The sequence below is a fragment of the Paramisgurnus dabryanus genome, chromosome 12 (genome assembly GCF_030506205.2).
Source record: "Paramisgurnus dabryanus chromosome 12, PD_genome_1.1, whole genome shotgun sequence".
Lineage (NCBI taxonomy): Eukaryota > Metazoa > Chordata > Actinopteri > Cypriniformes > Cobitidae > Paramisgurnus > Paramisgurnus dabryanus.
The window spans coordinates 10,683,088-10,702,866 of NC_133348.1; the positions used below are offsets into that span (position 1 = coordinate 10,683,088).

Sequence of the window (19,779 nt, forward strand, 5' to 3'; positions counted from 1 at the left end):
GACATTTTCTACAATCACATTTCTAATACAACAAACTTGTGCATACCCGTGTATTGTCAAAATTGCACATGGATTTGATTGCTTGTATGTTCCACAAGTTCTTTCCTTCTACAGATGCAAAAACGATTCTGGAATAGCGGTCACCTGTTGGGAAAGAACAATTGCTGATTAAATGTCCAGTCCTTATGACTAGAGGTCTTACCTCGATGGTCCTCCAGGTGGCAGATTTGAGCTAATGTTACATCATTTCATTTCTAAAGCATGTAGTGATTCATATGACGGATAGACACGTACCTGGTACATCACAAAAGAAACTGTCTTTACTGAAATCCCACTCCGCTTGTCTTTTCTTTCTATCGTAGTGATCTTCTGACCAATGATCATCTTGGTGACTGAAAAGGTAATGGTGTTTAGAAATTAAACATCTGATTGAACTATATTTTCATAATTACTTTTATCTGTAGGACCCTTGTTAAATAAAGTAGAGGTCTTCACGGTTCCACTTAAATCCAAAAACCAGAGGTCCGACCTTAGTGGGTTTGGGTCTGAAAGTTTGATGTTTGCCTCGGACACAAGTCAGGTATAAAAAAATTGCCACTGGGTCGGGTCAGACTCAAGTCTATGTTTTTTGGGTTTGTCAGTTTCTTCTTTAAAATAAATTATTCATGCACATCAGGTTCAGGTAAAAAAGTAATTTGGGTCATTTCGGATTTCTTTTTATGATTCGAATGACTAAATCACTATTATAGAGCAGAATCTCTGACAGCACATTCCGTTGTAGAGAATCAAAGGGCAGAGTTGTGCGGTTAGCTATGACTTACGGACACTAACTAACATTGTCATGATCTATAATCCAACTCACATTGATCCGGATCAGACGAGGCATGATACTGCTAACACAGGTCTCATTACGGGGATAGTCTGATACAATCTCTTAATTTCAGCCCAACTTGGCCCAAGTCTTAATCCTCTTTTGGCTCGCATCAGTCAGCAAGAGTTTTTCAGGGCGTATATATGCAGGAAATCTGGTTAGCAGATAAGAAGTGAACTCGGTTACCTTTTGGCCTGCTCATCTGCGTATTTAAAGGGGTAGTTGGCCAGCGTTGCCTTGTAGCCGGTGTTTTTCACCATGTTGTTCCATGTGACGAGTCGCTGGCCTATTGCTGTGCCCCTCGGTTCAAATCCCTGAAAGAAAAATGATACACGTATAATTTGAACACAAGATAATGTTTGCATAATATGACTTAAAACGGGACATTCAACAACAAAAAATGTGATAGTTAAAAGTGATCTCTATGTTAGGTGCTTGGAGAGCTTAATGATGTCAATTGTTTTATTTATATCTAAATGTTGTGACTGAAACTTTGCAATGCTAGTACTTGTTGTTCATTGCCTTTTTAATAAGACGTTTTGCTCGTTGTTTTCCTCAACTGTAAGTCACTTTGAATCATTTTACGAAAGCTTTTATCATCCAATGTAAATGTAAATGCAATGATAACTTGAGGACAGGAATGAAAGACTGAAGTAAATAAAGTTTTTACTTTTTGGTTAAAGTAAACTTTTTCTGATATGGTGGAAAATGTGATTTTACCTGCAGCGGATTTGAGAAGTCGGGCAGGTCGGGTACGAGAATACCAACCAGAGCACAAATCACGATAAGCACGGTACACACACCCAATACCACCACCGGCCAATCAGCAATGAGCTCAGCATAACTTGAAAGTCAGAGAAAGTCATGTAGGACACATAATTAGCACAAGAACTTTGTGTTGTCAAATTAATGCATGTCTACAAATCATTTCAAGGGTTTCAACGACTCCTACGTGAAAGCTGTTAATCATTATATTGACGATAAATACTTGGTGTTGTTTCGGGGAAACAATACAATAAAAATCTTTATCTTAAACAACAGGAGAATTTTATGAGAGATGAAAATAGCAGTCTTACCTTCTGGGACACCGAAAAGGCCTCGGGGGGCTGAAATACACAGAAGTAAAACAGATCAGACTAGATTTAAAAGCCAAACAGTCAATTAAAACTACCTGCGTGTGGAGAGACATGTTTTATTAAAGTGACTCTTATGTGGTTGAAATCTTCCTGTTCAAACACTCATAAGAGGAAATCACAGCTGTCTCTTAAGTCCTGTCAGATGTTTCTGCTGCTATTTCAATCTAAAACCATCGTCTGCTTCATTACTGAGGCTGTTTTTGGTATGAACAAATGCCACAATCAAACACAGCTGTCGACAATCACACAAACAATAAACAGACGGATTCAAGGTAGGGTAACAGATTTGCTCCTGAAACATTTTTTGTTATGCCGGTTAAAAGTCTCCTCACATCCTGATAGCAATCACTGTGTTAAGTTGTTTAAATGTATTTGTAGAAATGTATGTCATCTGTGAAAGGCGTAGGACCAAAAAATGTTCAACAAATCATAGATTTCGGTCCGAACGGACGTTTCCATTTTTGTCCCTCATACGTAAGCGTAATTTGAATGCCCACAGCGCAGCGAGTCCACGCAGACACCATACGTCATCGGCGCGTTCACGTGCGCTCATCTCCTGTCTGTAAACAGCGAGAACAGCAAACTTTTCTGCTGAATTGACAACCTACACAGAGGGCACACAATGAAAGACATTTTATAACAACAACAGCAAAAACTGCTTGGATCAGCAAGAGCAAAAACCCAAATTAACATCTGTAACTTTACTGCTTTACCGCGAGATGAAACAGCTGCAGGAGGCAAAGGGTCTGAAAGGGTCGTTGCACTGTTTACTTTGGTAAGGTAGGTACGCAATATGTTTGTATTGAGATGGATTCAGATATTCTACTTTGATGAACCATTGTGTTGCTTATGAAATTTGTGTTCGTTTTCCGGATTAGCATAACGATATAGTTACTACGTCTACACAACCGAACGTGTGCTTAAACTAATTCTGATGTAAACCAGTTGTTTGGTTATTTTGGAAGTGTTATTCGACTTTGTACTGCAAAGTTTTCTCACTGGTGAATGAGACATGAGATGTGACCGTCTGATCTGTGCGTGTTCATGTGTTTGGAAAGAGGCGTGACTTTGGATGGCGATTTGACTTGAGGGTGGGATCGGGATTTCATTGCTAGGCGGCTACCGTTAGCATTTTTCAAAATGTGTTACCCTACCTTTAAATGTCAACACAAACAGGTGCAGAATTTTCAAATCTTTACAAAATCGTGCAATAGTGATTCATATCATCTAGATATGCATGCACAAAAGGATTTTAATAGACCTGGTGAATGATTTAATCGCTTTAACACCTTAAAGTCCATGATCTCTGAAAGCCAATGTGGACATTTGAAATCACAAAAACAAACACGCCCTTACCCCAATAGAATCTGGACCTTCTTTTGATAGACCCGCCCCACACATACGCAACCTAGGCTACGATGTTGTTCCGTAGACACGCCTCTTACTGCTGATCGGCTACAAGTGTGTTTTGGAAGTCGGCCCGACTGTCTTTTTCCAAAGTGTTTTTCAGTGCACTCTGCCTTTAAATGGCGCAGCCCTTTTTGAGTGGGGGGGTGATGTTCCCTTCAAATTAACATAACTATTTTTTTGGTCTAGAAACCTAAACTTGGTCTAGTTTTAATTAAAGAAGACACTTTCAAGTTTTTCATGGAAGTGGCTGGAGGTGAAAAATTAAATAAAAAAATTGTTATAGCAGTTTACATTTGTGGTAATAAATAAAAATAATGCAATATAGTATATATTTTATACATAAAATGATCACAAAAAAGGTTTTGTGTTACACTTTTAGTGGTTTTACCAACAACGGCCACTAGGTGTCAGTGGTTTGCTGCATACTCTTGTCACAAATTAATAAATTACTGTCACTGCATTATTATTACTGCTTATGTTTTGAAATATAAAAACTACATTCTTATGCTGCGTTTACTGCAAAGACGCGATTAGGCATCCTGTGGCGCGATACACGGTTGCCACGGGAAACGCGCAAGTTGAAAAATCTGAACTTCGGCGGATTTCCACGCCGCGTTAACCAATCAGGACCTTGCTGTAGTGGTGACGTGATTACAGGAAACCAGAATTTCACGCGCGAATGAAGCGAGTAAACTCAAATGTTCAAGCGTCCAACTACGCGCGAATACCAAATTTGCCGCCTCTACCGCGTCTGGTGAAAACGCAACATTAGACCTTTCCAACAATGTATAGTTTTTTGTGATAGATTAAAATTTACATGCAAAATATTGATGTAATCTCAGGTGTGCCGCTCACGGGACAGCACCAGTTAACAGTGTTGGGTGTAACGCATTACAAGTAACGTGCATTACGTAATATTACTTTTATGAAGTAACAAGTAAAGTAACGCATTACTTTATAAATGTACACATTAATATTTGAGTTACTTTTTTTTAAGTAATGTGAGTTACTTTTAAGTTTAATTAATTTGATAATGTAATTAAAATAATGTACTGAATTAAACTGAACGTAGTCACGTAGAATTACGCACTATGCATGCGTGCCTGAGTCAAAAACTGAGATGGGAGGCCAAAGCTTGTCATTTTTGTGATGGAAAATGCGATTTCTTAATGTAGAACTTTTGAGTCATAATAAACACATGCAAGGCCTGAAAGAGATCAAGCCTCAGCCAAGTAAGAAAAAGTAACGCAAAAGTAACGCAAAAGTAAAGCAAGTATTACTTTCCATGAAAAGTAACTAAGTAACGCAATTAGTTACTTTTTGGGGTAGTAACTTAATATTGTAATGCATTACTTTTAAAAGTAACTTTCTCCAACACTGCCAGTTAAGGGGTTTATAATTAATTCAAAGCATTTATGAATCACTGTGCTGTAAGGGTTTTAACTGTGAGATGCCAGGGGTCACAGGGCCAATAGATGGGTGCAAATTTTGCTCTTCAAGGGGAATCCATGGAATGCTGTAATTACTGGATGCTATGGCACCGGGAGGCACAGATGAACAAAAGCCACTGCCAAGACGTTTCACCACGGGGCGACTTCCAGAAGGGCCATAAATCCCATTTAAAGTTCAGCGGACACGTTAATACAACAACCAGATGTTGTGAGGACACGGCTTTGATGCATCTGCATATTCTACACAAGGTGAGGCCCATTAGGCTAGAGATGAACATCCTTCAGTACAATCAAGAGGAAAGTACACGCAGACTCACCATAATCAAATAAAGCAACCCAAAAGCAAATAATGAGGAGCAGATTTCCTCCACTTCCTGTAGAAATGGAGAAAGAGTTAAGGGAAAAAAACAAGCCTGATTTATAAAGTGTGTTATCAGAAAACGGTCAATGTCTGAGTCATAGACTGTGGAATCCAGGGGCGTGTTTGAGAGATGGTTCAAAATTCAATTTATGAGATATTTAGATGAATTTTTTTACTTAAGTACAACAATGCTTCAAAAGGCATCTGGTGTTCTTCAAAGTTTTCTCGCGTGTGTGCAACTTTTATTTTCTGCTTTGCTTGAAATAATAACTTTAAAAGCCTTTGAGAAATAATAATAGAGAGTGAGTGACTAATGAGGACAATGTTGTAAAGACGTGGGAATCTATAAAACACGCCAGTCATTATGAACTAACTGCAATGCTTATGGATCAGGAAGTTCATATAGAAAATGAAGGGCAGTCAAATGACAGCACATCAGTATGAGTTAAAGTGCAAGCTGAACGAGTGGAGGTCAGGGTACAAATCAGACAGGGGTCTGAAAACAGAAAGATATTATAAAATATTCAAGTTTAGACAGGAACAGTAATCTACATCCATGTAGATTACTTGCATGCATCAGGAGAATGTACGGGAAATATGATGTCGTCCTAAATTTCCGATCTACTATTACTAAAAAAAAAAAAGAGCACTGATATTGACTTTAAATTATATTTTCTGGATTTAGCCATTATATAATAGCTTTCCAAAGATTCTACATTAAAACAGATGCAAGAAAGTTAAGGCCAGGTGTACACTACAATTTTTGCCTGTTTGGTGACCTAAGATCAGGAAACACCTTCCATAATGTAAAAAAATAGCGGTCCAAGCCAAGCTCCTTAACATTTTTAAACATGTCTAAAACTCTGCAATCTGTCTGAAGTCAACCAATCAGGAGGTGGCAAACCACAGAACACATAATGGGCTGAAATTTATTATAGCCTACTGCAGATATACATATACTTTCCTAATAACTTGCAAGAGCACATTTATAAAAGTTGCATTGGGCATTACACATTCGTTAAGTATCCTCACAACGCCAGTAAAAGCTTGCTTTTTCGGGTGTGCTGAGCCTACAAACTAAAGCCCTTCAAAATAAAAGTGAACTGTAACAAAAAAATAAAAGCCCTGAAAAGGGAAGCCAAAACGTCTCGATCGCCCTCCCCCCAGTGACTGGTCCCAGTATAGGTCATAAACCCTGCATTCCCCATGTTATTCAAAGGGACTTGAGACCAACGAAACAATTTAATTACACTTTAATTATCTTTTATCCGAAGCTAGTTTCTGTCTTAAAATGTAGTTTTTATCACGCTAATGTAAATCTAAGTGTTTGTTTTTAAAATAAGTTTGTTTTTAGTTAGTTATATAATGCTATAAAATGGTGGTGTGACGTCATGATTGACAGCTGTGATTGTGTGCATTCTGCGAGAGCGAGGGCGGGGCCTTGATTTTGCAGCTTTACTTCCTGCTCACTACTGCGCAGGACTGGTCCCGAAATCACTACTGCGCAGACTTTAAGACCCAAGATGTCAGCGCCGTATCAGGACACTGGCGGCTTTACTTTTCACCAATGAAAGAGAGCGAACGGGGGTCGTCCATCTATTTTTTACCGTCTGTTTAAAATATACATTAAATAGAGAAAAATAATACATATTACTCACAATTATGTGTGCTATAGAACATGAGTGTTTTTATCACTGTAGTAAAACCATCATTTTTTTGTAAGGGCAAAGCTCATCTACGCCTGCACTTTAACCAAACTATCGTTTTTTTGTCTTCTATGTAAAAACACAAATAATCTTTTTCTCTGACTCATATTTTCAAAATACTCGCAAAATTGCATTAGAATTTGAATCGTAAAGTGTTGTTGTGCACCCGTAAGATTTTCAGACAAACTCGGTTGTGACTTGTGCAAGGGCTTGGAACCTATAAACTCATTGCAAATATATGCCATGCCAGTTAATATACATACATCCTCATTCTAATGCCGCTAGAAAACTAATTAGGAATAAGTAAATTAACATTTGGAAGGGAGCTTATATGTATATATTTCACCCCAAAATCACAAGAAACAAAACTTTCCCCTTTAAAAGCCTGTTATATTTCTGCAATGTGACATTTTTTGAAAAAATACCATATTTGATTTTAATAAAATGAATAGGCACAATACACTTTTAAGTGACGCCAAAAATCAAACGTTCCTAAAAGAAGCTTTGTATTTAAGCAAAATTTACATTTTATGTTGTTTATTTTAGAGTAAAACGTACCCCGAATGACTTCATATTTACAGATTCTCTAAATTGAACAATTATGTTTTCAATATTTGAAGAGTTTGGTTCCAAAACGCAATAAAATGACATTTTTGAAAAAAATGAGTTACTGCCAAAATCAGTATTATATCAGGTCAGTATTTAAAAGTAAATTCTTAATTTTATGCAAAATCCAATATTCGCCGTGTTATTCTGTCATCTTTTCTCCCTTTTTTTCCAAAACGCAATAAATGCCACATCCCCTTTTCTGCAGAATGCAATAAATCCGCTCCACAAATTACAGCGCACCATTCCACGCAATGTAAACAAACAATGGCGGCCTGTTGTACTTCGTGATCAACAAACAAACAAAAACAAAATACTACTTTGATGGCATTGATAAACCTGTGATGGTTTTCTGTGACGGGAAAGAAATGTAAGCCATCAACATCTAATAATTTACACGAGAGGAACTCGGAGACGGGTGCTTGTTCTCCCAACAGCATCACGTTTCTGTCATGCTAACACATTGACCCAAGGGGATCTTATGAAAAACTTTCCATTATTTTACTCAAAGTCAACGAAAATCGAGCAGGACCAAAATATTTTACAGCTGATCTCTGTGAAAAATGTTAAGCGACGACGTCAAGTATAACCGCAGCAATGACAGTGTCATTAATATAACAAAGTAAGTGTTGTGATTAATGGCATTAATGTTTATATTTTTAATCAGTGTGTACAACTGTTCAACTAAATGAATATATAATGGCAAAGATGAATGCACATTTATACATTGATTGAATAGATTTATAGCATTTTGAAGAAAAAACGTGTCATGGATTTATTGCATTTTGTGGGAGAAGAAAATTCGTTTTTATAATAAATCTTTGAAAATCAAGTTATGGATTTGAATTTTTTATGTTTTTATAACCTAAAGATGCTATGTGAAAGTTTGTAACAGAAAATAGTGGTTTTCATCTTGTCACACCGAAATTTGTCAAAATGTATATTGCGTTTTGGAACCAAACTCTTCATTTATTTTAGTTCAATTTTAATGAACAGATCATTTAAAATGGTATGAATTTTGAAAACCCAAATGCACCGACATGAATCTTTGAGTGATGTGCACACATGCATCTGCTCAAGGTTTAATCCATATGGGCTCTGAGGTCAGGGCTCAACTACTGATATCTTCACATTCTTTGGCTTGACAGACATGGATATATGGATTCCAGGCATGAAAGCTAGATTTCAACACTGTGGCCGGTTACAAGCTGTCCAAGAAATGTCTTCATTATCTACTGGCCTCCTGGTGCAAGTATTCAACAGTATAACCTTCAGCTAAACTCAGGAATGTAGAGGACTGCGTGCTTTGAAAAACTAAGATACATTGCAGTTCCTGGGAAAACACAGAAGCTAGAGGTCTGACCTTATTTAACATGTTTCCACTAACATTTACACATTACGCTTTTCCAATTAGTTTTACAAAATCTGCAAAATATTTGCTTAAATTAATAGAAATAGACGAAGTATTACACACTGCTACTGTTTCTCATCTGTCTGATATGACATAATTTATCTGTTTTTAAATCAGAGTTTATAACTGTACATGCATACACATGACAAACTGATAAATGCAACTATTTTTCTCAACTAACCACCACAGAGGTGTACGATAGTGATGCACGGTCGAGTTTTTTTCCAACACGCGGGTCCCGCTTTTATGAAATTATTTGCCCTATCCCGCTCGACTGTATCTACTTTTTACAACACACCCTGCACCTGCGATCATTAAATCGACATACTAGGCATTATAATGTAAATGAAAACAAGCTTAATTTCAGCATAAAACTGCTTGGAAACAGCCATTAGATTACATCACCTGTAAACTGGCATAAACATGAACCATAGAAACCAGTGTGTTCATAGTAATAACAGGATAATGATAAACATTTTCAACATTTACAAAGCAGTGTTTGCCTCTATTCATTAATTACAATGTCAATTTCTCCCGTACCTCATATTTTATCTTCACTTTAATTTCTCTGTTTGTTTTGTTGTTGTGGCTGGCAGTGTGAGCTGCTTGGCGCTTTTGTGACATGAGGCTAAAGGTTAAAGGCCTAAGTATTTTAACCTCAAAGAACCTAATAAAATATAAAAATATATATTCCCAGATATTTATCATAGGCTATAGTGAATTGCACACAACATACATTTTTTGTTTTGTTTTGTTTTTATGACCCGACCCACAAATAAAGTGACAATTTTGTAACCTGGCCCAACCTGACCCACAGGGCATCACTAGTGTATGACAAATGCTAGGGATGCACCGATACCAATACTGAAATCGATACCACGGTCTGAGAAATGTCTATGTTTGAGCGGCGTGTAAGGGGTTAATGCATTGTGTTGTCCAAAGAGGCAGAGTTTACAACAAACTGGAAAACTAGTCCTTTGTTTTTTTGTTAAATTATATGACTAAAGCGGTTACCTGTAAATTTAAATCATGTTTTTTTATTAAGTACTCGGTATCGGCAAGTACTGAAATGCAAGTACTCGTACTCATATTCCAAAAAAGTGGTATCGGTGCATCCCTAACAAATGCAAGGCACAAGTTAAAACAAAATTTTATATTTTCTATGAAAATGCATTTCATTAGAGCTGTGAAATATAATCATTTAATACATTGCAATGGATTTCACTACAATGCAATTCACTTCATAACATGCCGACATGAAAACATTCTGCATTTATGCAAAAAAACAGGAAAGATTTTGCAGTTAAACAAATTTGTGTAAGATTACTTTATTTTTAAATATAGTACTTTTATTGCTTCATCATTATTTTTTAAAAACACTTATTTCGAAAAAATTAAAAACAGTTGTCTTTTAGACGTAAATATTTATATAATTAAATTACTATTAATTGTATTTATTTTAAAATTAAGAGTCACAGTGGAGCATTGCCAGTGTGTGTATATAGAAAATAGTTGCCAGCAGGCACCAAAATGTTTTATGATTTTATGATTTCATCCTATATTCATTTGTTCTCTTTTTATCACCTCTCAAAAATGGGTAGGTTTCTTCAAAAATTTATATAATTGCATTTTTGTAAACAGATCAGATTCAGAACAAATGAATGATCAAAACATACACAGAGTTAGCGCTGCCACAATTATGTAATTTGGCTGACAGTTAATTGTCATGTAATTTGTGACGATTATTAATTGCCTGTTTAAGGGCTTTGACGTTTAATTCTCATAGTTTTTTTTAGTTTGTTCATGATATAATTTGGGTTTATTTAAATTAAATCTTTTGCAAGGTTTACCTGTCAGTAAATATTAATACACATGACACATAATTAAAAGTAATTATTTAATGAAGATATCTTTCAAAAACTGAAAATTCTTCATAAGAAATAAACACAATAAAATGTCTGAAAAATAAAAATGCAATAAAAATAAACTGACTATAGAACCGGCCTTAAATAGTAGCCAATCCTACTAAAGTCATATTAGTATTGGACCACATGTCTGTAGTGGCTGCAAAAAAATCAATTCCTTACAGATTTTTGAGAATAGCATATTTCACTTTCCTAAATTTGGAATTGCTGTTTTGGAAATGTATGTTTTACCTGGCAATTCATACTGCTTATCATTCATACTGCTTTTCTTTAAATGCTGTTTTTCCATTGTATCAAATGGCTTTGCATTGTATCACGTTACTCTGTCAGTCAAGGAGTGCCATCTGATTCGGCACTGGAGCTCCCCCTCGTGTTTTTAGAGAGATATGCAATCATTGCGGTGATATGAAATCATTGCAATGTGGTCAATCATTTTATGATGAGACGATTATTTAATCATTGTGAATATTTAAAGTTTTTGAATCAGTGGATACTTCAGTGTTTCATAAGTTTGGTAAGAGCACCACCTAGTGAATAATAGCGAAAAATATGAATTGCCGTAAAAACTCTTCATTGGCATGTAAAGAGTTAAAGATGTGGCACAATGCGCGTCTGGTTTTGCCACCACATTTACTTATATATATATATACACACACACACACACACACACACACACACACACACGTAAAATTTACTGATATTAGAGGACAAGATGCAGACCGAATTGTTACCTTATGAATCATAGTTGATTTAGGAGGCAAGAGAAGATTCACAGATATACACTTTATCATTCTAGAATAAACAGTTATAAATAAAATATATTAAAGTCATTTGGCAAAGTTATCCTGCATGTTTCATATCAAAATATTGCAATGTCAGCCATCCAATATCGTGCAGCACCACTTGCAAAATCTCTCTCATCCTCACTCCCACAGACATCCGTTGATAAGTTGTATAAAAGCAATATCACCTAAACTGGAATCTCCCAAATTTACTCTTGCATGTGTGATGTTGATTTGAGAGCTTGTGTTAAAACCACATTACGTGGGTACTTTAACAACCATACAATTTATCATTACCAGAGGTGGAAGTAACGAATTACAACTACTCACGTTACTGTAATTAAGTAGTTTTTTCGTGTACTTGTACTTTTATGAGTACATTTTTAAGTCTGTAATTTCCCTTGTACTTAAGTACAAATTAAGGTCAGTAATGTACTTCGCTACTTTGAAAATCACATTCGTTACTAAGTACTTGTAGAATTTGAATCAAATTAATATTCAAATCTTTGACAGCATTTGGATATCCAATAGAAATAATTGATCGTGGGCGGGCCAATAAAAACCCTTGTATTTGAACCGGAAAAAAGCCCGGTCTCTGGAGAGCTATTCAATCGATCCTCGTGCGTCCTTCACTGTGACGTTGTATTTAGTGTTTTAATGTCAAAGAACTTTGGCGTTATGGACGCTGAATTAATTAAAAATTCAGAAGAAATACCGGATGATGAGTGCCCATGGCTGCACCTGGGAGTTGTTCAAACAGAGGAAGGAAAGGAGACAGCGTGTAAATGTAATGCAAACTTTGTTTGCCATCTGCAGTGATTTCGGCTTACAATACTTCAGCCTCTAATCTCAAAAAGCACATTATGGTAAGAAGACTTATAACCATGTTTATTTGATCGTTTTCGTTTTTAATGTTGGGTAGACCTCACGATAATTTGCCAGAAAACATCACTTGAAACATGTAGTTATGTGACAAAATGACGTAATACGCACGAGCGCTTTGTTCCCACGGCTGTGTTCCCAGCAGGTATTCAACGCCAGACGCGTTGTTGACTTAGGAAATCTGTCATATCTTTGCTTTGTGAATACCTCTAAAGCCCATATACTAGTGACATAAATTACTTCCTCACGTTGATTCTCACGTTCGAATTTCCAAGATTGCTGTTGTAAGAAGAAAGTTATAAGCGAAGCAAAATTTCTCTCGTGTTTGGCATTGAAATCCTCTATGAAGGGGAGTATTTTTTTGTTTCAAACCAAATTCTTTTGATAGAATATACATTTAACTTGAATTAGGTGAAGTTTGGGATTGATTGTAACATTCGCATGTGCTTTTTTAAGATCCGCAAGTGACGTGTTGTCAAAAGCAGAATCGCCCATTCAATCATTTTGGCTTCCAAAAATTCTCCGTTTTCATTGATCCGTGCATTATTTTTTAAAGTAATCATACAGAACGAAGCATTAGAATCTCTAGATTACATTATTGGCATAATTTTGTCAAACATATAAATAAATACATGCATGCAACATGCATGCATTTATTGAATTATTATTAATGATAAATAACATAATCATCAATTAATGTATTAATAATATCTGACCATTTAAATTGCTCGCCAGCATTATTATTCAATTAAGAAATATTAAAGAAACAATGAAATGTTTCTTTAATATATAAAAATACAGCTTTTATTTGAGAGGGCTTTGATTTCATATGGAAAGATATGCGTGGATTGATGCTCTCGGTTTCATTAATTAGTGGTTAATCAAGAATAATAACATTTATATATATATCTTTTAAAAAGATGTCATCTTAATCTTGGGCTTTTAATTACATACAATGTGGTGTTTGAATTATGCAAATAGACCAAGAAATGAGAAAGTTATGATATTTTAAAGTGTTTGGTCAAGCGGACGTTTTTCATAGTTTTATCGTTTTAATTGGGTACAAAAATGCCCCCTAATTTTCGAGTTAAAAAAATTCCATAACTTTCTTAATAATTATCCGATTTTAATAATTTAAAAACCATGTTAAAGTTCTTTTTATTATCTATCATATGGTTATAATTATATATGTATTTATATTTTTTGTCACATACCTAAAACATGAGCTTCAAGTGCGTTTTGCAGGTAAAATTTTTCCACGAATTTGGGCAATTTGCTTGTTGATAATAAACATTTAAATTGTTATCCATTGTATTTTATGTTGTTGGTTATCATAAAACGGAATAAAAAACGAAAAAGTACAGCGGTTTGCAAGGATTCTCCTTTCCCCCTCAACGCACTGCATGACGTCACGTTGGGGAGAGAATTTGCCTTAAGAGCATTGAGAGTGACTAGAGAGATGAGTAAAGTACAATATTCAGATTATATCAATGCAAATTATAGATAAATACATAGATATAGATAGACTAGATAGATAGACTAGATAGACAGAACGACAGATAGATAGATAGACAGACAGACAGATAGATAGATAGACAGACAGACAGACAGATAGATGGGCTAGTATAGAGAGATAGGCAGAAAGCCAGATAGCCTTAGCATAACTTCGTGTAGAAAGTAAACAAACAATTAACATACTCGTGCATGCTGGTTTGAGGGGGACCATAATCCTGCTGAAATGGGTGTATGCGATCTTCAGCACAAACGAATTCAGGCAGCATGACTCAAATCCTGGAAGCTGAGTGAGGCGTCACGTCGTCACATCTGGTCGCGAGGTAAGAGCCTCGAACACCGATCAAAACACACACATTTCCCTACAGCCAGTAGCGGAGTTTCAGTCGGGAGAGGCGGGACTTTCCCGGTTGGCCGGTCTGATAATAGTTATACATTGGGAGTTATATTAGCAACACCGTCTGTCGGTCTGATGTGCGGCCGGTTCCCGCAGCCCGCTGGTCAAACTATGCAGCCTCTCTGCTCAACAAATATAAAAGTGCTCAACCCGTTCGGCCGGTCCAATCATGTCCAGGATTTATAAAAATACGGGGATCAGTGATTGGTTTCTAGCCTGTCATCCTTTGATGTAAAAAGCCGCCGAACGCCTGTTTATTGCAGTATGCGGTTGGATTCAAGCCCGCTGCAGCTGCTGACCGCTGATTCTGTGTAAAATGATCGTGTGATTCGTTATGATCACATAAACAATATAACAAAACTTCCTTTTATTTCACATAAAAATATATTTTAGATATTATATGATAGACTAGTAAGTGTGGATTAAGGATGTTTAAAACTCTCTAGCCTGGTGGTCAGGACATGAATGGATTGAATCAGCAGATTTGCAAAGTTTTATTTATCTCCACATATATCATAATAATAATTAGCAGGGTAACTTTGCAGTATACCACATTATATATTTCCTATTATGTATATATGATTTCCATATTATAAACGTAAGTATTAATAAAACGGCAATAAATGTCTCATCTATTTCTATGGCTCTGGCTGAGGCTTTCATCTACTTCTACCCAACGTGACGTCATCGCCGAATTGCTTAAAAAAACCGTTAATACCAAAAACATTAAAAAAAAGGGTCTTTAAGACCTTTTTTGAGACATTTTAAAAATGATATACATATCTTGAGTGATTTATGTACCCATTAATCAACAGTGGTGGTTAACCTGCAACACGCCCTTTCAGTTACCTAGGTGACGAGCACGTAGACCGTAAAAAAAGATTTAACATTGTAAAATGGCGCTCAAAGTTAAATTTCATGTCATTGTCAACATTGTATTATTCATATTGAATCAGTGTTTTAAGCTTATAATAATAAACAGTCTAATAAGGACTCTTTTATCAAATTAGTCTGTTGCCGCGTCCCACTGGCGTAGCAGTGTAACTGCACTGACAGCCTGTCTAAATTACACATATGTCAGTGCTAAATCATAAATGCTGATAACTTTTGAAATATTGTAGTGTACTTTTGGAAAGCTTTCTTGTCCAATAATATTTTTTAACTCTTTTCCCCGCCATTGACGAGTTATCTTGTCAATTAAGAAAAAAAACATTTGCATAAAACGTGTTTCTGAAGAATTTATGTTAATGTGCAATACCGCGATTGTCCACTAGATAGCGGACTTACCCAATTTATGGATAAACTGAAGCCAAAACGTTATTTACTAATTTTATGTTTGATATTCGTTCTGAATCTGATCTCTAACTAAATTCCTTCACAAAAATGCAATTGTTTCAGCTTTTTGCTAAAAAAAATGTGTATTTGTAAAGAATAACACCAATATTTAAGAGTTTATAAGCAGGGAAAAAATAGGATGGAACGGTTTTTCACTTTTTTTATTGTTTGTTTGAAAGTAGAGGGTCTGTTCTTTCATTTGATCTATATATTTTTAGAAGAAAAATTTCCTGGAAGGCATTTTGTAAAACTTTTGTGAAAATCATAAAAAATGCTGGCGGGCAACTTTTCGAAAAATGGCTGGCGGGGAATGAGTTAATGTAAAAAAATCTGTTTTTAAATAAAATAACCCAACAAGCTTATTTATATTGTATCATAATTCATTAATAATAATAACATTAGACCATTTTTATAACTTGATAAAAATTATATGAAGAAACAATATGAAATAATATAGCTGCTGTTAAAATCATTTAACATTCTTTAAACAGACAAAATTCCTGTACTATGTGTTTATTCGTATAAAACACAAATTGCCTGTTTTTAATCCATTCATATCTCTGATTTCATTCAATGGATTTAATATTTATTCAATAAATATCACCGGCTAAAAAGTAATTTGTACTTGAGTAGTTTTTAAGAGGGGTACTTTGTACTTTTACTTAAGTACATTTTTAACACCAGTACTTTTACTTGTAATTGAGTATTTTTTTAGCAACTACTTGTACTTGTACTTGAGTACAAATTTTCAGTACTCTTTCCACCTCTGATCATTACTGGATTTAAATAACGCTTACGCAGGAAACTTGAGAAATTACCAGTCGAAATTACTGGCGTACGGCCACAAGTCTTAAGAATTATTTCAACTCTTGAAGTGTGTGTGAATAGCAACCGTGACTGGTCTTTGAAATCAAGCATGTCTAGACATGGGCCAAACTCATTTTAGCGGTGCAGCACACACCCCAGGGCAGTGCACAGATCTGTTTGTGTAAGACATCCAGATGTATCCTCAGCAAACAGCGTTTAACATCAGAAAGGATCTATAGCTGTCCATAAGCATTTGTTACTACAGAATCTATATATGATGAATATGATCGCACAAATCCTGACAGTATGATTCACACATAAAGCATGAATTGTTTTCAGGTAAAAAGTTAAGTCACTTAAAACAGTAACTGCACCCATTTCTTTAGCTTATATAAAGACAGTTCTAGATGATCCATTCCAGCTGTAGCCCTCCTGGAGTCTTCAGTCTGTTTAGTAAACGCGGGTAAGAAAGCTAGACACTGGTCTAATTTGGGGTTATGACTGGGTCTTGCTCGCTCGAGTCTTTGATCGTGGTTTATGAGATCAGTTGGGCTTTGATCTTCACTGGGCATCTACAGGTTCATTACGCTCTCTGGACTGAGCTACAGACGAAAAGTCGGGATTCATCAACGGCGTCTTAAACCTCTTATTCATGCCCTCATGCTAGTACACGGCTAAGATAGATGCGTCTTTAACCTCGCCTTAAACACAAAACCCATTCATTCATTCTCTCTTCTTAAACCTAACCATTATACCACAACTTTAGTTTGAAGAGAAGACAGGAATTATGGGACTGACAAGAGAAAACATTCATCAATCAAAACATGAGAATAACGGCGCATTCACACGGGGCGTAAGCGTTGCCGCTTCCCATTTACTTTTAATGGGTGACGTCAAGTGTTGGCGAACTGAATTGTGGATCCCGGCGCAGCGTCAGTGCCGTTGCTCGCGGCAGAAGTTGAACATTTCTCAACTTTTCAAGCGGCAACGCGTGCGTCAGCCAATCATATCACCTTATGCAAATAACCTAGGCAGAGCCAGCCAATTACGTTTATGGAAGACCGGAGCTTGTGTTGCGGCCACAGTAATTGGCTGTTGGCCACGCTTCAGACAAGCCTTCCGTTAAGCGTTAACGCTTACGCCCCGTGTGAATGTACCGTAAGACTCTGTTACACATTGCATATTGGGGGGTTAACATAAGTCTATGGGAACTCCTGCAAAACCCAACCTGATAGATCAACTCATAAATATGTAAGCCTTGTTAATACTCCAAGTGTCCGCTTGACCGTGATGGTGCGCTCGGCAAATTGACATCAACGCAGAGTAAGCAGTCATGCGCAATGGGTGCGACCACATTCCGTGTGGAAATATGCACAGCAATTTCTGTAAATGAGCGCACTGCTCCACACCTGAAAATGACTGACCTCGAGGCAATTTTGTCCAAGCAGGCAAGCCTGTGACGTATCCATGCAAAACAAAGTATGGAAACTATGCCATTTAAAACATGAATTCTTTTACATATGATTCAGAATTATTGACTTGTATTAAAAGTACCATTGGATGAGAAATACAATACAAACCTTGAGATTTCAACGCCCATTTCAGCACCCAGCTTTGACTCAGGAAGTTGTTCAAATCCTTGTCGCGCCACTCATATAGTTTAACATTAAATAACATCCTATTTGTTTCAAATCATTAACGATTAACATTGGCTGCTAACGTATAATAAAGCAATAAACCCCGAGAAGCAGTGGGTTACCAGTGCATTTTATAACAGCTAAGGGGCGTTGTTAGGCACGACGCGAAGCGGAGTGCCTAAAACCCCCTTAGCTGTTATAAAATGCACTGGTAACCCAACGCTTCGAGGGGTTTATTGCGTTTATAAAACGGTTACTTCATATGCATAACGTTAGCGGGATTTTATAAAATAAAACACAAATAAGTTGTAATTATATTAGTACAAATATTACTCTTCCGCCAAACAAAGTAGTTCCTCAGAATCAAGTGTGACTGAAACAGAGTCCAACAGTTCCAACCAACAGAGATGCAGCAAAGACACAATGAAAATATGATTTAAGACTGTGGTGTTTATTTTATAAATCACCATTCATCTAATTTATACATTAACATTTATATCGTGCAACTGTTGAAGTGATGATCAAATATGCTTGGAAGCATGCTGAACTCTTTCCCCGTCAGCGTTTTTTTTTTAAGTTGCCACCCAGTTTTAGTTTAATGCCTTGCAGAAAAATTATCTTCTTTAAATAAACATAAAATATCAAATGAAAGAACAGACCATCCGCTTTCAAACAAAAACAAACAAAAAAACGTTCACTCATCCTACCTTCATTGTTCTCTTATCACCTCTCAATTTTTTAGCTAAAAGCGGAGATAATTCCATATTTGTGAATAACTTTTGTAAGAGATCAGATTGAGCCATCAAAACTTACACGTTGTGTTTTCAGTGTTGAGTGAATGCGTCAGTGTTTAAGTTGGGTAAGATCGCCATCTAGTGGATAATAGCGGACGTATGAACTTGACTTATAAACTCCTTAGACAACGTTTTCTCTTTATCGACGAGATGACTCAACAATATTTATTGACATTTATCTGGATATCGCCATTAATTGTGCAATTGTAGACAAATTAAAAATATGATTATAGACTGTGGTGTTTATTTTCATAAATCAGTACGCAGCAACAGTGGCGCAGTGATACTTATGTAATGTGGTCTGAACCGTGAGGTTACCGGTGTATTTTATCACGGCTTAGAACGCGTTTCAACCAATCAGAATGAAGAACCAGAACTGCCCGTTTTATAATTAGCATTTTGAAGTAGACGCTATCTGACTAAGCTCGCGCTATTTAATGTGCACTTCCGGTGTACGATACCTCAGAGTTGTCCTAGACGCGAATCGACACAGTGCTGTGCGGCGCTGAGCTGTGGGTCCGGTGAGCGACCCCCTTAAGTATAAACAAAGCTTTAATATAAGCTCACCAGTGCGAATCATGGTAAGGGGTAAGGATCGTTTATGTACTTGCATAAATCATTTTTTTAAACCGACAAAGTTATGAATTGAATCTTTAAGTGTCCAAATCAACTTACAATAAACTGTATAATTAAATCAAAATCAATGGAGAAAGATCAAGGGCACAACAGATTATCAACCAATTCAACCCATCACCA

General features: G+C 36.3%; 1 protein-coding gene and 1 long non-coding RNA gene across 3 annotated transcripts in view; one reads left to right on the forward strand and one right to left on the reverse strand.

Moving 5' to 3' along the window:
* Positions 1–19,779, reverse strand: part of disp1 (dispatched homolog 1 (Drosophila)) — a 58,921-nt gene that overhangs the window by 4,192 nt on the left and 34,950 nt on the right. For both annotated transcript variants that reach the window (XM_065256508.1, XM_065256509.1), the window contains exons 3-7: positions 1,948–1,977; positions 1,592–1,715; positions 1,058–1,185; positions 295–392; positions 47–144 (exon numbers count right to left, since the gene is read on the reverse strand). In XM_065256508.1, the coding sequence (XP_065112580.1) occupies positions 47–144; positions 295–392; positions 1,058–1,185; positions 1,592–1,715; positions 1,948–1,977 (478 nt within the window). The remainder of the gene's footprint in view (positions 1–46; positions 145–294; positions 393–1,057; positions 1,186–1,591; positions 1,716–1,947; positions 1,978–19,779) is intronic.
* Positions 11,950–16,147, forward strand: LOC135738446 (uncharacterized). Its single transcript, XR_010528702.1, has 2 exons — positions 11,950–13,773; positions 15,296–16,147. It is a non-coding gene; the product is annotated as an uncharacterized lncRNA (long non-coding RNA).